General features: G+C 34.1%; 3 protein-coding genes across 3 annotated transcripts; 2 read left to right on the top strand and 1 right to left on the bottom strand.

The window, feature by feature from the left end:
• Positions 1–10897: 10897 nt before the first annotated feature.
• Positions 10898–12010, bottom strand: LOC149398580 (uncharacterized). The gene is made up of 2 exons (XM_089614104.1): positions 11247–12010; positions 10898–11139 (listed from the first exon to the last, which is right to left on the bottom strand). Exons 1-2 carry the CDS (start codon positions 11959–11961, stop codon positions 11111–11113), a joined length of 744 nt encoding a protein of 247 aa, XP_089470230.1. The 5' UTR covers positions 11962–12010; the 3' UTR covers positions 10898–11110.
• A 3051-nt stretch (positions 12011–15061) lies between these two features.
• Positions 15062–18199, top strand: LOC149398581 (cytochrome b561 and DOMON domain-containing protein At3g25290-like). Its single transcript, XM_089614129.1, has 3 exons — positions 15062–15826; positions 16670–16927; positions 17546–18199. The coding sequence occupies exons 1-3, from the start codon at positions 15107–15109 to the stop codon at positions 17909–17911; spliced, it is 1344 nt and encodes a 447-aa protein (XP_089470255.1). The 5' UTR covers positions 15062–15106; the 3' UTR covers positions 17912–18199.
• A 1744-nt stretch (positions 18200–19943) lies between these two features.
• Positions 19944–21884, top strand: LOC149398582 (uncharacterized). Its single transcript, XM_089615233.1, has 7 exons — positions 19944–20208; positions 20368–20434; positions 20909–20955; positions 21070–21157; positions 21248–21381; positions 21485–21583; positions 21677–21884. The coding sequence occupies exons 1-7, from the start codon at positions 19981–19983 to the stop codon at positions 21749–21751; spliced, it is 738 nt and encodes a 245-aa protein (XP_089471359.1). The 5' UTR covers positions 19944–19980; the 3' UTR covers positions 21752–21884.
• The last annotated feature ends 765 nt before the right edge of the window (positions 21885–22649 follow it).

The following is a 22649-nucleotide window of genomic DNA, read 5'->3' on the forward strand; positions in this document are numbered from 1 at the left end:
ACATTTTTTATTTTTATTTTTCTTCGTTAGCAATCTATTCTATGCTATATTTAATACGGTGGCAAATTGAATATAGACACCCTATCATAAGAAATAACTAATAGCCTAACTATATGCCAAAAACAATCAGTTGCATAATTCAACAACCCTTCTATTTTGGCTTTGATTGAGCCACAAAAAATATGTGTCAACATATACAAATAGACACACTTTATAGTCAATGCAGTTTTGTGTTTCTAGTTATCAGAGTTTTTTTTTTCTCTCTCTGAAAACAAATATTAATGATTTTAGTATATAAAGGTTTATAATTTCAGTTTGAGAAAGGAATCTTGAGATATAATAAATCCGATGACATCCATATTTACTTTCTTTTATAATAGAATACTTTGATGGTGATGATGTCAAAGCTCAAATGCTATTATTGCAGAGCCAATCCCAATCCATAAATCATCCTAGGGACTCACTCAAAACGCAGATTGGGATCAACCTTGCACTTAGTCTGGAGATTATGACATCTGGCAACATAGGTGTATTATTGGCATTCAATTGTCTCGAACTAAATTCTAAATTTTATATGAGTATATATTTGAAATACATAATTTTTTTTAAAGGGATAGATGTCATATTTTATTGAAATTTAAAGGATAGATATGATAATTTTCTAAAAAAACACATTTAGAACAAACTACTTTTTATGTAAGAAATATATAATACCACTTGTTGATTACCATGCAAGAATTAATAAATAAATAAAATCTCATTTATTGAGGTGATCTCGGTAAATATTGACAGAAGGAGTTTTTTATTTCGAGGAAAATTTTAAGTTTTAGGGGAGCTTATGTTACCATTTTTACTCGCCGGTCTCAATACACCTTAATTCGTAGCGATTGGTCTCGGTTAGCCATATCAATTTGGTCGTGTGTGTCATCGAATTCGCATTTTCTTTGCCAATCTTTACGACAATCCGCACATTTGTTCAAACATTCCATAATTTTTAGGTGGATCATTTGTTAATTATCTTTATGTCATGCATCTTGTCTGTAATTCATCATTTAGTTGAATTTTATAGAAATAAGATGAGTATAAATCATCAATAATTTTTTTATAGAGTTTTAAAGAAATAATATGAATATAAATCATCAATAAAGACGTCTATATTTTTTAGGATCACTTACAAATATATATCATAGAAATAAATATTACATTTATTTTATGTGTTTTATTAAGATTGGATTATAATCCCCGCATGAGTATATTTACTATTTAACTAAAATTAGTGTTTATGACTTGTTTCGCATTTAGGTTAAATTAATACACTTATACAAAATTTAAATAGTATTACTAATAAAGATGATGAATTCTTTAATTATATTAAAAATAATACAATTCATTTATCATGTAGTTAGGATGATTCGGTCATTTCAGTCTTCCGTTTGTATTATTTTGTCCAGTAATGCGTGCTGATTCAAAAACGTGTAATGGTTCTTCTTTTTACTTTTTAAGTTATAAAATAGCAAAGAAAATATTGTTCGTCTACGCGGTTGTTGTCGAACACACGGTTTGCAATTAGTTGCTTTAAAGATTTTCACTTATGTGACATTTAACGTGACTTCATAAGTGAAACGAGAAAGAGAGAGAGAACTATTAAATGTGCATATCATATGATGATGATATGAGAAGTTAATTATAACGGAAACTCCTTGCGTATACGCGTAACTGCGTAAGGAATAAATTAATTGAACGTCACGATTGAAAATATCTTGTTTTCTATTCAATATATATACATACATACATACATATATGTATGTATATATATATATATATATATATATATTGAGTAAAATGACCCTTGTTTTCTTTTAAATAAATATATATATATATATATATATATATATATATATGTTTCTGTTTGTTTCTTAGGCGTATTTACTGATCATTTATTTTCTTTAAAAGAAAATTGGTCATTTATTGGCCTTGATGTGGTAATAACTAGCTCCCAAATAAGAGTCTCTTATATGTTGAAGAAGAAAGGCGACGTCTTTTGTCCGTTAGGAAACTGAATACCATATTTTATCCCAAATTTGTTATAGCAAAAAGTTGCCTTTGTTTTTGGGATTTTAATTATTAGCGTAGAATAATATATATACCTGTCTAAAAAAATGGTATGAAATAGCCAATTCAAACTATGATTTTTGCAAAATAACCATAGTTTCATTAGGTATAGCAAAATAGCCAATTGAGAGTACTACGACTTTTAATCCTGCCTCGATTAATTTTAATCCAGCTTTCATAAAGCTTACATTCTGTCTTTATAGTTCGTTGGGATTAAATTTAATCCAACCTAGATTAATCTTACTTTGGCTAGTTTGCTTATAGTTGACAAACTATGGCTATTTTGCAAAAGCTTAAGTTCTATTTGGCTATATAGCCGCTTGACCCAATAATATATATACCTGTCTACAATGATGAATCTAAAAGGAAACTGGTATGTTGGATGTATTTGAACTTGGAGCATTTTAACTTATTTTTCAGTTTGGTATAAAGAATACATAAATGTGTTTGATATGTTGTATAAAACATTTAAGTTTCAGTCTTAGACCATCAAATTCTTCTTGGATCAACTTAGATCACACATAACAATGCAAGAAACGAACTTGAGAATAGAAGCTATTGGGGTACGGATGGATTTCTTACGACACACGTGCCGACGCTCATCATTTATCTGAGTCAAAATGCGAGATGGCGGTCTTTAGTTCCTTATTTCTTAGGTTAGAGAGCGGATGAGGAGTAAGAGAGTACTTTCATAGAGCTTTTGCCAAGTTTCATGTTACCTTTTTGTCTATATAATATGTGTATAAAGTGTTTATAGAAGACTTGGATCTTGGGCCGTACAGACATTTAAGAGAGAGGGTACGAGATGGAGAGGCCTATTGATGGACGTCAAGCGTAACTTAGTGAAATGGACATATGTTGAGGCTAGATGAATGGCTCCTCGGTGGATCGGGCGGTTAGCCATTAGCAGATGGATGGATGTTCATTGGAGATGACCTTGGAGGCCGAGCGCATGGCCATTGGTGGACGGAAGAATAGCATTGGGTTTGAGAGAATGCCCTTTTGATGGAGGCCTAACATATGACGAAGCGAATGGATTTTTCATGGCACCTTCATTCGAACAAGTCGTTGGGCATTGGTAGAGGACTGGGTGAATGGTCTCATTATGGGGTATAAGGAGGCTCAACAAATGACCCATCAATCGGCCTCGATTGGCTCAATTCGGCGAATGGGCCCGTAGATTGGCCTTTCGGCTGTATTATGGTTTGCCTTGTCGTTTTTTGTTCTCGGGGTGTCATTTTTATTTTATGAAAATCACTACTACAAACTTAAGCTTCAGACGCGAACACTATCAGACGCAACTAGTCGCGTCTAAATAGACACGACTTTAAGTGTTTCAGACTCGACTTGTCGCGTCTGATACAAAATTTCACCAAAATTTTGCCTGCAACATATATCCCGCTGTTTAGTAAGTTTGTTTGGTAATAGACGCGACATTTCGCGTCAAAAATACGATGTCGCGTCTATATAAATTTGGGGAAATAAAAGGGAAATATTTGCATCTATTTTTTTGGCGGTAGAGATGTAGACGCGAGTACTCGCGTCGGTTGATTTAGATCGTGTCTGTATAAAATAGACACAACTGATTACATATTTTTCGGCTAAAATTATTTGATCCTCTCTCTTTTATAAAGAGTAATCAGTTTAACCTCACTCCCACGAAGCACGAACGCGCGCCTTACCACTCTCCCAAGTTTCTCGGTCTGAGCGATGCGAAATTGACGGCCATCCTCCGCGCCGCCGTGAATTTTGGTGAGTGTTTCTCTCGTTCTTCCTCTCACACTTTCTCACTCCGTCGTTCCAATCCCAGGTTTCACTTCCAACCCAGGTCCGACGATTCCCCAAAATCCAAATTTTCATTTCCGCGCGATTTCGGCCGCCGCTCCGCCGCTCGTCGAGGTGAGTTGATCTTTCTCCTACTCTGTGTCGCTCACTGATTGTAACAGCATTGAAATTCCAAAGGGAATTTTGGACGAACGTGAATTGTGGAATGGTCGAATTTCCTTAACATAATTTTTCGAATTTCGTTTGCATATTCCCTCTAAATTAAGATAATAGTCCTCCAATGTTGTTTTGTTGGACTTTCGGTACCCAGTGATTGAATTTCAAATTGGTATGAAACTGGAATTGGAAATTCCTTTTGATGTATTGCTTAATTATTTAATTTTGGGTAGTGTAAATGGTGGTGTAAAGGTGAACTCCAATATTGTTTCTGGGAATTCTCTGCAATAGTGCTTCTTCTTCAAGCGTTATTGGGTATTGAGTTATTAGTGTGGCTTTAGTGTATGGGTTTGGAAATTTCATGGGATTGAATTAATCTAATTTGTTGTGTTAGGTCTTGCACCGGAGATTCCCAAGGATCTGTACCACTTGATCAAGAAGGAGGTATCGATCAGGAAGCATCTTGAGAGGAAAAGGAAGGACAAGGACTCCAAGTTCAGGTTGATCTTGGTTGAGAGAAGGATCTACAGGCTCGCTCGCTAATACAAGAAGACAAAGAAGCTTCCACCAGTCTGGAAATAGTAAGCCCAGCCTTCTTTTGGATTTTACTAATCTTTTTCAAAAATAATTTACACAAATAAAAAAAACAAGGATTTTGACGCGATTACTCGCGTCTAAAACATTTCCCGATTTCCGGCGGGAAAGTTTTTAGACGCGACTTATCGTGTCTGTAGGATTTTCATAAATATTTTCAAACGCGATAAGTCGCGTCTATATCTCTCCCGCCAAAAGGCGGGAATTATTTGTTGCTACAGAAAATGGAGATACAAGCGCGACTTATCGCGTCTGAAAGTCGTATCTAACATTAGACGCGACTTCTCGCGTTTGTTTACCAACAGACACGAACATACAGACACGACCATTTTCGCGTCTGATGTCGCGTCTATTAGGTAAATAGACACGACTTTGGGAGCTTTAGACACGACTTTTGTCGTCTAAAGCTCCATATTGTCCTAGTGATGACGGCATAACACTTGACATTCAATATTGGCTTATATATCCATGGCATGTTGATTAATACAATGCATTTTATTAATATTTTAATTAATTCAACAATTTGTGTATCAATATTAATATTGTGGGTTTCCAATATGCTCAAAATCGTTTAAATTTTGTTGACGAAAATGCTCATAATATCAATGTTTACGAGTCTATAGCACACATGAACCACGCAAATTTAGATAGGATGTAAAATTTTAATGACGTGACAGTAGCGTAAGTTTTGACAAATATGTTTTTAAAATAATTGTGAATTGAAAATCAATACGTTGATTATTACTTGAAAATATGATTCATTAGATATATAGTCATATTTACATTTTTAAATTGCTATTTAATCAACTTTTTAGTAAATATTTAATAAATAGTCATAATAATTACGTGGCAGCATGTGCATGATTTACCGTTTACAGGTTTTCCCTTCTTTCTATTTATACGTATATTTACATTTTGAATTTGAAAATTTATCAGCCATAACTACGTTTAATTAGTTTTCAATCCCCGAACATAAGCATTTAGTTATTTTTTAAAATACTACCCTATTTTTCATAGCAATCAATTGTGTTATTTTCGGAGATAGTATAGCCAATTATTTTACATTATTTTTTAAATTTCATAAGCCAGCTTATTAATAATTCAAAGTTAAAGACGGTTTCTTTAATTTTTTTTTTTTTTAAATCTCCATATTTTGGTATGTTCTTTAACAGTTCACAGGCTAGTTCATCTTTTTCACTCGTTGAGTCAGGTTTCTGTCGATTTTTTTCATAAAAAAATAATTAAAAAAATATCGACTACATACTCTTTTATTGATTTACGGTTATTTACATACAACTTTGATTTACGATTTACTGCTGTAATTAAATAGTAAATAAAGACAGTAATCTACATTCTTATACCATAAATCAGCTTAAAATCATACCTACTAACACCAAAAATTTCATCCAATATTGAAACACAACTCATTCTTGTTCTTGGATTTTGTTTGATGTAGAACCAATAGATGTGTTAGCGTTTTTGGGTATGTTTCACCGCGAATGTGTCAAAACTTCGCAAATGGACCACAGTCGAACAATTGTTATTGTTCATTCAGAACATGAGTCAAGTTCTTCATCACATCAAACACTGAATGTACAATAATTCTCTGTTTGAAGTCCCAGTCTTCACGCGAGACAACAAAATCACCGAGCTATTTACAATACAATAAATTTTTGTAAACATTATAAAAATTAACATTAAATTGACATGCTATTTTGAACACCACAAATACTTGTTTTGGTTGAGTTATTTTGGTCGGTGTTATTTTTCCTCGCCCTTTCTTTGCTGTTGATTTTCTCGCCATTGTAACTTATGGTGGTTAAACTCTGTAAATAACAAAATTTACTACCGATTAACACATCTTTATTTTCAGTCCATAATATCAATTATTTATAGAGACGATAACTAAAAACTTTACAGAACAAACCTATTACAAGTTAACAACATAAACATTGGGCAAGCATGTAAATAAATCAACAACTCAAACATTTAAATCATCAACCCAAACAGTGTTGGTTTGAAAAGCCAGAAATCAACAGTGTCATTGATTTGTAAATTTTTTCGATTAAAGTGTGAAAAAAAAACCCACAAAACCCTAGGTTTTCAATCTCAAAATAAAACCCAAAAAAAATCATGGAAAAGAAGAAAATGAAACAAAGAACGCATTAACAACAAAAATCTGTTTCAATAGTAAAATACAAAGCTTGACCGGTGAAGATTTTGATATCCGATCTATAATCTTTGCGTTTTACCTTCTTTTTTTTCTTATCGCTTTCGTTCTTCGTTTTTTTTTTCTTGATTCGAGAATGTAAATGGTTTAGCATGGTCATTAAAATAGTCTCGAATTTCGGTATTCCATTTAATGCGCGATTTTGATTTTTTATTTATTTTATTTTAAGAAATTGATATTGAGCGGGAAGATTTGAGGGGTTTATGTTAGATCCGAATATCACGGGTGAAAACCATCACCTAATTCCACGACCGAATCATGTTGAATAATTAAGAAAGCATAAAACAATAGCGGAAGCGTACCTGATGAATCCATGACGGTTGGTCTTCCAGATCAACACGTATTTCTCTGAGAGTCCCTTCAGTTCTCTCTGGCTCACTCTGACGACGGGATATCAGGAATGACAAGAATGTTACGTGTGACTTGGGGACCAGCCGTATTTATAGAGAAACCCTAGGTTACCCTAGTGGGCTTCCTATTTCAACCCATCACTGAAATAGAAGCTCATAATGAGTCTACACATTAAAGGCCCACAACCTGTTAGATACATTAAAGCCCAATAACCGTATACCAAATTAGATCACTTTTAATGGGCCATCTTTATTGACAGTTCACAACACATAATTATTTAACATATAAGCCCAACGTTGGATTAAGGATCCAACATATTGGATTAAAGATCCAACAATCTCCCACTTGGGCTATATGTGCAACCTTATAATTATGTATCGCAAAAATAACCGAAGGAGCTCAACTTTACTGTCATTACCAAATTGTATCTCATAACCAATCCGGTCCATCAACCATATCAACATAGGATCAAAGCGGCATTCACTACATCTATCGTAGTTATACCCATCAATGGTCACGTATATCGATACAACTAAACGACATGGATCATGAAGTGGATGTGTAGTATGGAAATTTCATGTTATGTGACCTCAACATGTCTATTTCCATTTGGTCCTCCTTAAACCTTAGTGAGATCAAACCATATACTAGAAAAAACAGAGTCTAAATAAACCAAAACTTAATTTCTGCAGAAAACCTCAATAATCATAAATAAAACCAAATATGTCTATAACATAAAAGCACTAAAAATAGCAAAACAACAAACTCCCACTAGAACTGAATATCCTGAGCTGAAATAACACCCATATGAGCAGTGTGCTCGTGAAACACTTTGGGTGGTAGTCCCTTAGTAAGCGGATCCGCAATCATGGAGTTTGTTCCGATGTGCTCGATAGACAACTGTCTACTCTGAATTCTTTCTTTCACAACCAGGAACTTGATGTCGATGTGTTTCGACTTCGTGGAGCTCCTGTTGTTGTTGGAGTATAGTACAGCGGATTTGTTGTCACAATATAACTTGAGTGGTCTATCAACACCATCTATTATGCGCAGCCCAGTGACAAAATTCCGCAACCATATCCCATGATTGGACGCCTCATAACAAGCTACAAATTCTGCTGCCATGGTAGAAGATGCTATAAGAGACTGTTTAGCACTCTTCCAGGAGATAGCACCTCCAGCCAACAAATAAATATAGCCTGATGTAGATTTCATACTGTCTTGGCATCCAGCAAAATCAGAGTCAGTATACCCGATGATCTCGATCTGATCTGACCTCCGATATGTGAGCATGTAGTTTTTTTGTTCTTTGTAAGTACCGCAGGACCCGTTTAGCTGCTTTCCAATGGTCCATCCCTGGGTTGCTTAAATATCTGCCTAACATCCCTGTAATGTACGCAATATCCGGACGCGTACAAACCTGAGCATACATTAGACTTCCTACTGCCGAAGCGTAGGGAATCGTCTGCATTTCCTTTTCTTCAAAATCATTCTTAGGGCACTGATTGAGACTGAATTTGTCTCCCTTAGCCACATGAGTATCACCTGGTTTACATTCCTGCATGCCATATCTTTTTAGAACCTTTTCGATATAGCTCTTTTGTGATAATCCAAGAATCCCCCGAGAGCGATCTCGAGATATCTGGATTCCTAATACAAAAGAGGCGTCACCAAGATCTTTCATCTCAAAATTCTTAGCTAGAAATCTCTTGGTTTCGTGCAATAAGCCTATATCGTTGCTGGCAAGCAAAATGTCATCAACATATAAAACCAGAAAAATACACTTACTCCCACAGAACTTATGGTATATACATTCATCCACCAAATTCATTTCAAAACCGAACGAAATAATCACTTGGTGAAATTTGAAATACCATTGTCGAGATGCTTGTTTGAGTCCATAGATGGATTTTTTAAGTTTGCAGACCAAATCATTTGCGTCTTTGGACACATAATTTTCTGGTTGCACCATATAGATTGTTTCCTCGATGTCACCATTAAGGAACGCAGTCTTCACATCCATCTGATGTAACTCAAGATCAAAATGCGCCACTAATGCCATTATAATTCTAAAAGAGTCTTTCGTGGAAACCGGCGAGAAAGTCTCTTTATAGTCGATGCCTTCTTTTTGTGTGAAACCTTTTGCAACAAGACGAGCTTTGTACCTTTCCACATCACCTTTCGAATCCCTTTTGGTCTTAAATATCCATTTGCAACCAATGGGTTTCGCACCTTCTGGTAATGGTACAAGGTCCCAAACGTCATTATCCTTCATAGATTTCATCTCTTCATTCATGGCATCGATCCACATTTGAGAATCAGAACTTTTCATGGCTTGAAGGAAGTTGATAGGATCATCTTCGTTCACTCCAATGTCATCCTCATGTTCTTGAAGAAATACAACATAATCATCTGGTATTGCACTTCTTCTTTCTCTGGTGGATCTTCTTAATGGCATATGTTCTTGAGGTGGTAGAGTTTGTTCTTCTGGAACAATTTGTTGAGCAATGGACTCTCTAATATTGTCTTGAATTGGGTCTTGAACAATGTCAGGAGTTAAGTCATGATCATTGTCAATACCACCTATGGGAATATTAACATATTCCTCTTCCAAGACAAATTTTCTTACCGTATCTCCCCCTGCAAACTCGACATCCTCAAAGAATTGAGCATTTCCTGTCTCGAAAATTGACCTAATTGTGGGATCATAAAACTTGTACCCCCGGGATCTCTCAGCGTATCCAACAAAATAGCAGCTCACAGTCTTTGAGTCCAGTTTCTTTTCATTAGGCTTATAAGGCCTTGCCTCAGCTGGACATCCCCAAACGTGCATATGTTTTAGACTAGGTTTTTTTGCCCGTCCAAAGTTCGTAAGGTGTTTTGCTCGCTGCCTTAGTTGGAACCCTGTTAAGGATATATGCTGCAGTCTTTAATGCTTCTCCCCAGAGCGATTAAGGTAAAGTAGAATGACAAATCATACTTCTTACCATGTCTTTAAGCGTTCTGTTTCGTCTTTCAGCAACACCGTTCATAGTGGGCGAACCCGGCATAGTGTACTGTGGGACGATACCGCATTCCTCTAGGAATTTAGCAAACGGTCCTGGACGTTGTTCACCTGAACCATCATATCTACCGTAGTACTCACCACCACGATCAGATCTGACGGTTTTAATTCTTTTACTGAGTTGATTTTCAACTTCAGCTTTGAACTTCTTGAACACGTCTAGTGACTGTGACTTTTCATGAATGAGATATATGTAGCCATATCTTGAAAAATCGTCTATGAACGTTATAAAATATTGCTGACCATTCCAAGCAGATGTTGGAAAAGGTCCACAAATGTCTGTATGAATAAGTTCTAAGACGTCCAAAGTCCTGTTGGCTTCAAATCTCCTTTTATTGGTTTGTTTTCCTTTTATGCAATTTACACAGATGTTGAAATCCGTGAAATCTAAGGGATCTAGAATTTCGCATGACACAAGTCTCTCTATTCTCCTTTGAGAGATGTGACCTAATCGTTTGTGCCATAACGCGCCCGAATTCTCGCTAGTTAATTTTCTCTTTACACCTCGAGTACTTAAATGCAAGGATTCATTAAATGAAACATTTATCTCAACGGAATATAGATTATCGTATCCTGATAAAGAACCGAAACCAACCATATTTGAACTGTGAAACAAACTAAATTTTCCATTCTCAAATGAACAAGAATAACCACATTTGTCCAAACAAGAAACAGAAATCAAGTTCCGTCTAAAAGACGGTACCACAAAAGTTTCATCAAGATCCAAATAAAATCCAGTCTTTAACAATAATCTAAATTTTCCAATTGCTTCAACTTCAACCTTCTTGCCATCGCCCACATAGATGTATCTTTCAGCATCATTTGGCTTTCGGCAATGGAGGCAACCCTGCATAGACACACTGATGTGAGTGGTTGCACCAGAATCCATCCACCAGGTGTCCTTAGGTACCGAAGCTAAATTAACCTCAGAACAAACCAAATTAAGAAGCATACCTTTCTTAGCACGCCAAGCGTGATAATTAGCACATTGCTTCTTTACATGCCCTTCAGCTCGACAGAAGAAGCAACCAGTCTCCTCAGGATTATCTGGTTGCTTTTGATGTTTCTTCTGAGGTGCTGTATTTGCAGCTTCCTTATCCTTCTTTCTTTTCTTTCCCTTGTCCCTGCTCTTAGAGGTCGAGGCTAGGTGAGCACTTTCTGTCTTATCTTGCTGCAACCTTTCCTCTTCCTGAACACAATATGAGATGAGCTCATTAAGAGACCAAGTCTCTTTTTGACAATTGTAGCTCACCTTAAACTGGCTAACTTGTGTTGGAAGAGATATAAGAACTAGATGCACTAGCAAGTCCTCAGAGAGTTCAAGCTTAAGTGCTTTCAGCTTTGAAGCAAGATGAGACATTTCTAGTATGTACTCCCTGATATTGCCTTTACCCTTATACTTCATTGAAATCAGACTTGTCAAGAGCGTACCAATTTCAGACTTTTCGTTCTTGACAAACCTTTTCTCAATATCAGCAAGGAACTCCATAGCGGTTTTGATACTATCGGACATTGTGCCCCTGAATGCTTCTGGAATGGCCTTCTTCATGATCATCATGCACATGCGATTCGATCTCTCCCACTTTTCCATCTCCCTCTTCTCATCAGAGGTACTCTTGTCCGTAAGTGCCGGAGGAGCTTCAGTTCGTATCGCCAGGTCAAGATCCATGACCCCGAGAACAATCAACAAGTTCTCCTTCCATGATTTGAAGTTGGAGCCATTCAGCAAAGGAATTGAATTGACGTTGGCAGAAATATTTCCAGGAGTCGTAACTGATACGAACAATAAACAAATAAACAAACAAGCTCAGATAAAACCTAATCCGAAACTCAAAAATTCAAATTCAAATATGGTAAAACCCATCTCAAGATACCGTGCACTCCATCAATATTATGTCTTTGGATAAGAATAATGACTTGTAAGTGATATCTTGGTGCACTAATCAAATACTGATAATAATGAACATATCAAATAATAAATCTTCCTTTGGGCCGATCTACTATTCACATGTAAAACCGAAGAATCATCACGTATTTATTAGCGCAAACATACATGCAATCAAGTTAAACATTTACCTTCCTTTGGGCCGATAAATATTCACAAAAATTACACGTACAATACCTTTTATATTTTAAAATAAATAAATTTTCACAAGAGAGGTCACTTTGGTGACATGTTGCTTCAATTAACTTATTTTAAAATACATATATACTAAATAATACCAATATTTGAATTTAATTTAACCTTTATTTTTTATGTGGGCTAAACCCACAATTTAAATAACCAAAGCCCATTAGGGTTTCAGGCTGTAAAACCTGATGAACATGAGTCTAATACAAATTCGAACGAAACTGATGTATATGCGACATGTATTTCTAATTTGATCTGATGAATATTCAAAAGAAACTGACGTACCTGATGAATCCATGACGGTTGGTCTTCCAGATCAACACGTATTTCTCTGAGAGTCCCTTCAGTTCTCTCTGGCTCACTCTGACGACGGGATATCAGGAATGACAAGAATGTTACGTGTGACTTGGGGACCAGCCGTATTTATAGAGAAACCCTAGGTTACCCTAGTGGGCTTCCTATTTCAACCCATCACTGAAATAGAAGCCCATAATGAGTCTACACATTAAAGGCCCACAACCTGTTAGATACATTAAAGCCCAATAACCGTATACCAAATTAGATCACTTTTAATGGGCCATCTTTATTGACAGTTCACAACACATAATTATTTAACATATAAGCCCAACGTTGGATTAAGGATCCAACATATTGGATTAAAGATCCAACAGTTTATTCATATTTTCAGCATTGAAAATTTTTGGACATGTCTATTTACCAAATATTTACTAAAGGTTAGTTAAATAACAGTATAAAAGTGTAAATATGACTACTTTGCTAATTATTTGATTAAAATATGGATAAAACACCTATTAATATGAATGAATGACATGGTATAAAATAAGACACAACACAGAGATTGGATAAAATAATATGATGCAATATAATGGATCGGTTTAAATCCTTCGTTTAGAGAGCGGTAAGGACATGAGAGCGAAGAAGCTTTTCTAGTTTCTAAAATTCACACAAACATATTTCACGTAAGATATTAACGGTAAACTTAGCATCTTCAACTCCAAACTCATGAATATTGATTGAAACAACTCAACTAAAAAAAAGTAGTTGATTAATTTTTCGACGCTGTTAAAAATTATATTGACAATCTCAAAGAAATCGGATGACGAACAAATTATGTCTCGCAGCGCTCACAATGTTTTTTTGTTTATCCAGCTCAACATTTTTATTTTTATTTTCTCAAGTAATATTGCGAGCGTATATATAACGACCAGAAAATATCATTAGTATCAGCATGGCAGAGATTTTGACCTTTGCAAAAATATTGGGATTTTGTTTAATTTCGAATGTAATGATTTCCAACTAGGAAGATTGAACATCGTGATATACTATAATTATTATATTTGTTAAATTTCAAATTTATATGTCATATTATATAAACTCGTGTCTAAATTTCAATTAGATGCGACTTCTCGCGTGTCTCCCACCATCAAGCAGGATTATTTTTCGTGTTCTCATTTACAGACGCGTCTAAAAGTACACAACAAGTCGCGTCTATTTTATGTTAGGCACGCCGAGTCTGTTGCGATTATAATAGACACAATTTTTGGGGCCTTAGACACGAAACTTATCGTGTCTAAAGTCTTTTTATCCTAGTGCATTTTGTTAACTCTCGTCCAATATATATATATATATATATATATATATATATATATATATATATATATATATATATATTATGTTCACTTGATGCTTTTCGGACTGGCACACTAAAATTCTTTGAGTCTGAATGAATTTTGGAAAATTAAAATGGCATATAGCTTTTGAACATTACCAGCTAGCAGTGTCCTACATGTTATTTTTGTCTTCTCAGAAACCTAGCTAGAATAGTGTGTATATATATATATATACATAATTATAATAACAATAATATCAATGATGATGATGACGACGATGATCCGTAGGAGGAAAAAAAAAAGTTAATGCATAACAAATCATGAATCACATTGTTTATTTCAGTATCATTTCTTGGTCGTTTTTCCATGCTTTTGGGGGCCAAGAAAAGCTAGCTTAGACAAAGAATTGTAAATAATTACAGATGCATATATATGGAATATATGTTGGGAATTAGTTAAAGCATTAAATTGAAACCTACTTTCAATTTGGAATGTAACAGTAGTACGATTATTATGATCTTAAGCATGACACTTAATTATTATGAATTAACTTCAGTAGAAAGCAACATTATTCTCTAAAAGTGCATGTCCTGATTAAAGTCGAGAAAAGGAACAAAGACTACAAATCTCTTTAAAAAAAACTTGTCCATAACTCTTGCTTCATAATTCCATCGAAGAATAAAAGTTTCACTTCCAAATATATCCAAAATTTTAGATCTTGCAACGTTTTTCACAGCACTTATAAGTACTTGTCACATATACTACACAACCCTAAAAGAAAGAAAGCAAGCACACACACACACACCTAAAAAAAATGCTTTAAAAAAATCACTGCATGTAACATGTTGATCTTCAAATAACTTGTCGAAAACTCTCTCAAAGAATAAAGTTTACTTCTAATTCTATCCAATATTTTGGTACTTTGCAACGCTTTAGAAGCACAAAAGGAAATTGTCTTCGGTATATATCTAGATATATAAATATACATAAACTATAGACAAGTCACCAACCATGCAAATTAAATTGTGACAAGAAATCACAAGACCATAATTATGATTTCCTCTAAGAGATCATCACCATTCTCACTACTACTAAAAGCTTCATTCCTTCTTCTCATATTAACCACCATTGTTGCTCAAGAACCACCACCACCTTCTTCGCCTCCTTCACCGTGCTCAAATCGATTCCGTGAGCTAACCCTAAAAAAGAATCTCACAAATTGCAAGAAACTTTCAACCCTAGGAGCCGAATTCGGGTGGAATTATCGCCCCCACCACCAATCGGGCCCAAACGGGACGGCCCACATAGAAGTCCTTTTCGGGGTCCGGGCCAGGGAAACCCTAAAATGGCTCGCTTGGGGCGTGAACCCCGAGCCCCGGCCCCAAATGGTTGGGACGCGGGCCGTGATAGGAATCATAAAAGAAGTCAAAGGTGCGAAAGTGGTCAACGTCTCGACCTACAACGTCACGGGCTACACGAAGCTCGGGTGCCCGTTCTTGCCCTCCGCGGTCGAGTTTCTGACGTGGAACTTGGCCGGAGAAGTGATCTCCGGCGACTTTGCAACGATCTACTCGAGGATCGAGCTCGACCTTCGGGTCTACAACCCGTTGAGGCTCAACCACGTGTGGCAAGTTGGCTTCTCCGCGGACACGGGCGCGTCGGAGCCGATGATGCACGGCTCGGCTCTCCAGAATTTCGACAGCTCGGAGACTATTGACCTAGCTTCCGGTCGGAGCCACGGGTTCGGACATCATCGTGCTCACCTTAGGATGGTAATTGTTATAAGCTTTTTAATATTGTTGTTATTATTATTGTTTAAGTGAGAGTAGTTTGTTGTGAAGATTAATAATAGGGTCTTTAGATATGTAGTCTTATTTATAGTTTTGATTTTTCATTTAGACAATCTTTAGTAAGTGTTTGATAAATAGTCATGATCAAATGTTTACTCGCGTAAATTGACTGAAATGTTCTATCAATTATTTACCTAAAATTTATAAAATATTGGTTAATTAATTTTTTTTTTTAGTTTTAGTTGGCTAGTTTGTTAATTGTTTGTTAATAATATTATTAATTAATTAGGGCTAACTAAAGGTCTTTGTGCACGTATAAATATTCTTTTCTCTGAAGTTATGCAATCTTTGTGTTGTGAAGTTAGGGTTCATCAGATAATATGAAGTAACTAAGGGTAGCTAAGTTCTTTGTACAGGCTGAATCTTCTTTGCTTTTAGGTTATGCAATCTTTGATACCAATCTATATATGCTAAATTGATAAAATTATGAACTTTTTATTAATTAGTTTTAAGTTGCGTAACTACAACTGAGGATTACACATCCAGTGAATGAATCTTTAATACATGCATGCATACATCTATATATGGATAATGTAAAGGTATTAAAAAAACAAAAATTAGAACAGTACATCAGTAAAAATATTATCGAACTATATACGTATCCAAGTTTGTGTGAGAATTCGGGATGTAAAGTCTATTTTTGAAGTGTCTAATTATTTGAATTTGATATTTATTATAAATATCTATATAACTTTGGAGTAGCTCAACTATTTAAAATTATACGGAATATTATTAATTTATAAAAAAAATAAAAATAATATCCAGGTGCATGGGATTTTGAACATAATTGGTTGGGGAACTTTGTTGCCCGTGGGAGTGATAATAGCAAGGTATTTTAGGAAACATCCAGTTGAGGCAAAGAAATGGTGGTTTACTCTTCACGTGACGTGTCAAATCGTCGGATATATTCTCGGCACCGCCGGTTGGGCCATCGGAATCAGCCTCGGCCACTCCTCTCACTACTATACTTTCCGCCTTCACCGCCTCCTCTCCATTTTCATTTTCACTTTTACCAGTCTCCAGGTAATTTATTCCATTTTTTTTTTACTTTTAACTTTTTGTGTGTTTAGTAATTTTTATTTTTATTTTTTTATATAGCTATATTATATTTTAATTTTAATTTTTTTTTATATAGAATCAATAGTTTATTTAAAAAGCTAAATATTTTATAATATTTCAGTTGGTAAACTCGTTACAAGAAATAAATATTCTTCGTTATGAAACAATAGTAATAATTCGAGAACTGTTTTACTACGAAATCAATAATTTGAAAATTATAACCAATTTCCTTGCTAATATATCACTAATTATTCTAATACTATAACGTATCAAAAATATTCCAGAATGCTTCAGGCTAATAACTGTATACTTATATATAATTAGTGGAAATTGCGCGCCATAATAAATTATTGAAACTTATCGCAAGAATAGTGTATTTAAATTATTTTTCAAGTTACAAATATATATATATATATATATATATATATATATATATATTTGTATTACGATTACTGCCTTGAGTTTTATTTAATTTTGTGTACACTAATTATAAATAAAATAATTATTTGTAATTAAGAAAACAATAATATTTTTTCTTAAAGTGTCGCTTATTATAATATTTTTTTTTAAATATTTTTGTAGATGTTGGCATTGAGATTGAAGCCAAAATCCCATGACGATTATAGAAAGTATTGGGACATGTACCACCACTTTCTAGGATATGGCTTATTGACTCTCATAGGATTCAACATCTTCCAAGGGATTGCGATTATGAAGTCCCACAATTCTTACTATTCTTGGAAATGGTCCTATGTTGGGATTCTTTGCCTTTTGGGCGTCGTTACACTGGGTTTTGAGATCTACACTTGGGTTAAGTTTCTCAGGGATCCCAAGAAAAAGAAAAACGACATCGACGAGCCTAAAAACGGCAATAAAGAGAATAAAAACGAGACTAAAAATGGCAACAAAGAGAATGAAAGAGAGAAGCGTGATATGGGAGCCCCTTAAATTAAAAAAGAATTGAACATTTTGTCCTTATTTTAAGTCCTATTTTTTTTTTTTTTTTGGTAAGAGGGACTTGCTCAAATTATTTATAATTAAATTCTTTGATACCTTTATTTTTATCGATATATGTCGTATCAATGATAGTTGTTTCTATATGTTTTAATTGTTCTTTGCTATCTTTGGTGTTGTTAGCATCGGCGATCACTTTAGCGTTATTATAGTCATATAAACGAACGTTGTTCTTTCCTATCATTAGCTCACTTTTGTTTTATTAGAACCATCTCACGTTAGCGTAATCAACGTCCTATTTTATCAATGAACAAGCAATAGGCCCCGACGTTGCCCGGGAGGTTTGAAAATTTTTAATTTAAATAATATGTGAACAATTTGCAATTGTTGGTTGTCACTTGTCATACGTAAAAGTTAGCAATTTTTTTACCACTTTTTAATATATATTTAAACCATTTTAATTAAATAATAATTTATATATAAAAAAATTAGAAATAGTAAGTTGTAATTATGAACACAATTTTTTTTAGCAATACAAAAATTAAGATTAACCAAAACTTTGAATTATAAAACTATTAATCGACTAATAATTTTTATCGTTTTAAAGTTAGTTTAGAGAATTTTCATTTTTAGAGTCGTTTATAGAATTTTCGCTTTTTAGAGTTGTTTTTGGAATTTTCGTTTTTTAAAGTTGTTTTTAGAATTTTGTTATGCGGTTACTTATGTAATTTTAAAAACTCAAATAGGTATTTTTGGAATTTTTTTTAAAAAAAATGAGAGTTACTGTAGCATGAATAGTAAAACGTGGGTTTTGCTTTATATATATATAATAATGTTGTTCTTGGCTCTCATTAGTGTTATTACCACCGCATAATAATTTATCAAATATTGATGGTCGTAGTTATATTTGTCTCTAGTTGTTGTTTGCTCTATTTAGTAGTGTTAGCGTCGTTTTTTTTTTCTTTCTAATCAAAGAATGGTAGCGATTGTAATAGTGTTCTAGTTATTTTTTTTTAACTCTCGTAGCGTCGTATTCCCATATACGAATATAGTTGTTGACATAAGTTTACATGTGTTTGTAATCTATTTAGTATTATTAGCGTTGTATTCTTATCGATGAATGATATTCGTTGTTATATAGGCCTTTCCCAAGCGGTACGATTTAAGTTAATTTCCATTATTGTGGGGTTGTAGGGCCGGTGGCTTGAATTAAGACAAAACCTTATGTCTTCGAGGGTGGTTCATGGTTGGTTTTTGTTCTTCCAACCTTAGAAAACAATCCTATACTAATTCAAGGAATATAGCTTTAGCTTCACTTAGGTAACTTCCGAAACAAATATAGTTCACCTTTTTTTTTTTAATTACAAACACAAAGACCACAACGCGACTTTAAATGAATTTAGATCTTAATAAAGGAGTTTGTTCTTATTTAGGTTTTTAAAAAAATACTAATACAATTTAATAATTGGTCAAAACGATATGATAACGGTAATACGACAAAATTCAAATGAACACGACTACTATTAGATGATCAACACTCTTTTTCTTCTTCTTATATATTAGTATTATCAAAACAAAAAATATTCTAGAGATATTAAAAATGAGATCTAGATGATATCATAGTGCTATGATGTGAATTTTTATTTTCACATAACTTTCATGTTTTATTCATTTTTCTATTATTATTATAATTTTGATATTCTAAACAATTAAACCACTAAATAAATCTTTCCACATATATATATATATATATATATATATATATATATATAGGTATGTACTATGTACTAAAATAAACGATCGAATTAAATTTATATATTAAAAATAATGTTAATAAATAATATAGTTTAGTTGATAATAATATTCTAAAATATGATAAACATGCGACGAGATTAAGATAAAAAATCAAAATACGATAGCAAAAATAAATATTGAATACAAATGTTTTTGTAAAATTTACCATAATATCCTCCACTCCCTTTCACGATTGACAAAACGCAATATCAACCATTAAAAAAAAAAAAAAAAAAAAAAAAAGTTCTCATTATTTCGTACCGAGTGGCATGGCGACTCCGGTTGCGGTGGTGGAAGGAGTGGTCGCGACGGCGCTGCGGTCGGTGATGAATCGGGTCCGGAACGCGGCCGAGAAAGTGGGCCGAGACCCGGATACGATTCGGGTCGTAGCCGTTTCGAAGACGAAACCGGTTTCTCTGCTCCAACAAGCCTACGAGGCCGGTCATCGTCGTTTCGGCGAGAATTACGTCCAAGAGATCATCGATAAAGCCCCTCAGGTCTCTCTCTCTCTCTGTCTCTCTGTCTCTCTCTCTCTCTCTCTCTCTCTCTCTCTCTCTCTCTCTCTCTCTTAATCATGTATATCTGTATTGCATTATATGTATGTGAGTGTTTATATGGTTTTCTTATGGTTTTTTTTTTTTTTCATTTTTCTTTAGCTTCCTGAAGATATTGAGTGGCATTTCGTGGGGCACTTGCAGAGCAACAAAGTGAAATCTATTCTCTGTAAGTTTTATTGATTTTAATTTTATTTTTTGAATAGAAATTTAATTTTCTATCCATTTATTTGAATAAAGTGAAAAATTCAAGGTTCTTATACTGGATTTTAAGCTTAAAAAAATACATAGAAGAAATTTAGGTTCAGAATAAGACCACAAAGATAAAATAAATTAAAAAAAATGATAAAGTTGAGTGCTTTTTCCATACAGTGAGTGATTTCAACACTAATGAGTGAGAATTCATTTGGAAGATCTGGTGTTTAAGCTTTGAAAGTTATGATTTTTGAAGCCACAAGTCATGAAAGTTATGACCTTTTTTTTTTTTTTTTTTTTTTTTTTTTTATCTTAAATTTTCTGAGCACAAAGTCATGAAAGTTTGTTGCTTGGTATCTGTTTCAAGCGAAAAGGTATTAACTTTGGTGCCCCAAAAAATGATATTTTCTGTGCCATCATATAATTAGGAGATTAATCATTTTTGCAGCCGGAGTTCCCAATCTCAAAATGGTAGAAGGTGTACACAGCTTAAAGGTTCAATTCAATTGCATGACATCCTCTTCCTTTTTTTTTTCTGAGAATTTATTGTCCGAAGGTCAACACTCGATACAAATAGATTTTCTAATTTTTATTCTTATTTTTGAACAGCTTGCGAACCATCTCGACAACGCGGTGTCGATCCTCAGAAGAAACCCTTTACGGGTCATGGTCCAAGTCAACACCAGCGGCGAAGAATGTGAGAATAGCTTGATGGTTGTTTGTGTATGATCAAGAAAGAATAGTGACCGGGTTTACGAACTAGTTTATTTATTATTTTTTTTTGCAGCGAAATCGGGGGTTGAGCCTTGTGCGTGCGTCGATCTAGCAAAGCACATCGAATTGCACTGTCCAAACCTACGCTTTTCGGGTCTAATGACGATAGGAATGCCCGACTATACTTCGACCCCAGAGAATTTTCGGGTACAAAAACTCGTTTTATTTCCATGTTTTAATTCATCCTTTTTTCGAATACGCTCTTTTTGATCAAACGATGTTTTTGGTTCGTGATTCGTGATTTTTGCAGACGCTGTTGAAGTGTAGAGCCGAGGTTTGTGAAGCGCTCAGATTGGCCAAAGATCAGTGTGAGCTTTCAATGGGCATGTCCGGCGATTTTGAGCAAGCCGTATGGAAAAATAAAAAATAAAATAAAAAGTCATAAACATTTGCTTTCTTGAACTTGTTTTTTAAGTTCTTATGATATTTTGTGATACTGCAGATTGAAATGGGAAGCACCAATGTGAGGATTGGGTCAACCATTTTCGGACCAAGGGAATATGCAAAGAAACAATGATAAATTATAGTTTGCCATTCGTGTACATTTTATTGTTGTAACATTGTATCGTTTGTTGTTAATGTAAAAATCACGGCAAAATCATAGAAATGTAAGAAATAAATACTTGTATATGATCTCTTTAAATCCACACTCTTGCAAGTAACATTTTTCTCGTTTTGTGTGTGGAAATGCACTTGCTTTATGGATGAATATTACATTTAGATTTGTTTTTAACACTCTAATCAGTTTGGGGTATTTTTATTTACACACTCTTTTTGAAACAATGGGTATCAAGCTCGTATACTTTGTAATTTCACCACACTGAAAAAAGTCTATTGAATTTCAAAAATCGATTTCCCGGTTACAAAATTTTCAAACCAATAATCAGATTAACTCTATAGACAAAATTTTCAAACCAATAATCGGTTTGATTTGGTTATATAGACAAGATTGCCGTCTTTTTAATACAATAAAATCAAACGTGTATTAACAAATTTAGTTTTAATCCGTATTTAGTTATGAAATCGGTTATTCAACATTCAACTAACCAAAAATAATTCGGTTTATGGTTGTGGTTAGGTTGAAAAAAATATTAAATTTGCTTTGACTCGTTTAACATAATTTCAAAATTCCAAAATCGAGTACCGAATTGGTCCAAAGTAAATTTTCGATTTTACTGGCATGGTACCGAATTTTTAGTTGAAACTTTAAATTGATTAGCTTACCAATCTAACGTATTTCAAACTAATTTTTGTATAGCCCTAGAATCAAATGATAGTTTGCTTAAATTTAAAATTTTGAGTATTAAATTTAGCCAAAAAAAAAAACATAGGCACGGGTAATTATGTATTGTAAATTTATCTGTAATTATAATTTGACACGTAAGTGAGTCACAAACCGAGTCAAGACCAATATC

This window comes from Urtica dioica, chromosome 5 (assembly GCF_054948205.1).
Source record: "Urtica dioica subsp. dioica isolate 48M chromosome 5, U.dioica_male_clone48M_v1_H2, whole genome shotgun sequence".
Lineage (NCBI taxonomy): Eukaryota > Viridiplantae > Streptophyta > Magnoliopsida > Rosales > Urticaceae > Urtica > Urtica dioica.

Bases quoted from the DNA above. Each gene is read 5' to 3' on its own strand.
- LOC149398580 (XM_089614104.1), bottom strand. From the start codon at position 11,961: ATGGATCTTGACCTGGCGATACGAACTGAAGCTCCTCCGGCACTTACG. The intron at 11,140-11,246 runs GTATGCTTCTTA...GTGTCTATGCAG, and splicing joins CGCTTGGCGTGCTAAGAAAG to GGTTGCCTCCATTGCCGAAA.
- LOC149398581 (XM_089614129.1), top strand. From the start codon at position 15,107: ATGATTTCCTCTAAGAGATCATCACCATTCTCACTACTACTAAAAGCT. The intron at 15,827-16,669 runs GTAATTGTTATA...AATAATATCCAG, and splicing joins ATCGTGCTCACCTTAGGATG to GTGCATGGGATTTTGAACAT. The intron at 16,928-17,545 runs GTAATTTATTCC...ATATTTTTGTAG, and splicing joins TCACTTTTACCAGTCTCCAG to ATGTTGGCATTGAGATTGAA.
- LOC149398582 (XM_089615233.1), top strand. From the start codon at position 19,981: ATGGCGACTCCGGTTGCGGTGGTGGAAGGAGTGGTCGCGACGGCGCTG. The intron at 21,158-21,247 runs GTGAGAATAGCT...TTTTTTTTGCAG, and splicing joins CAACACCAGCGGCGAAGAAT to CGAAATCGGGGGTTGAGCCT. The intron at 21,584-21,676 runs GTATGGAAAAAT...GTGATACTGCAG, and splicing joins CCGGCGATTTTGAGCAAGCC to ATTGAAATGGGAAGCACCAA.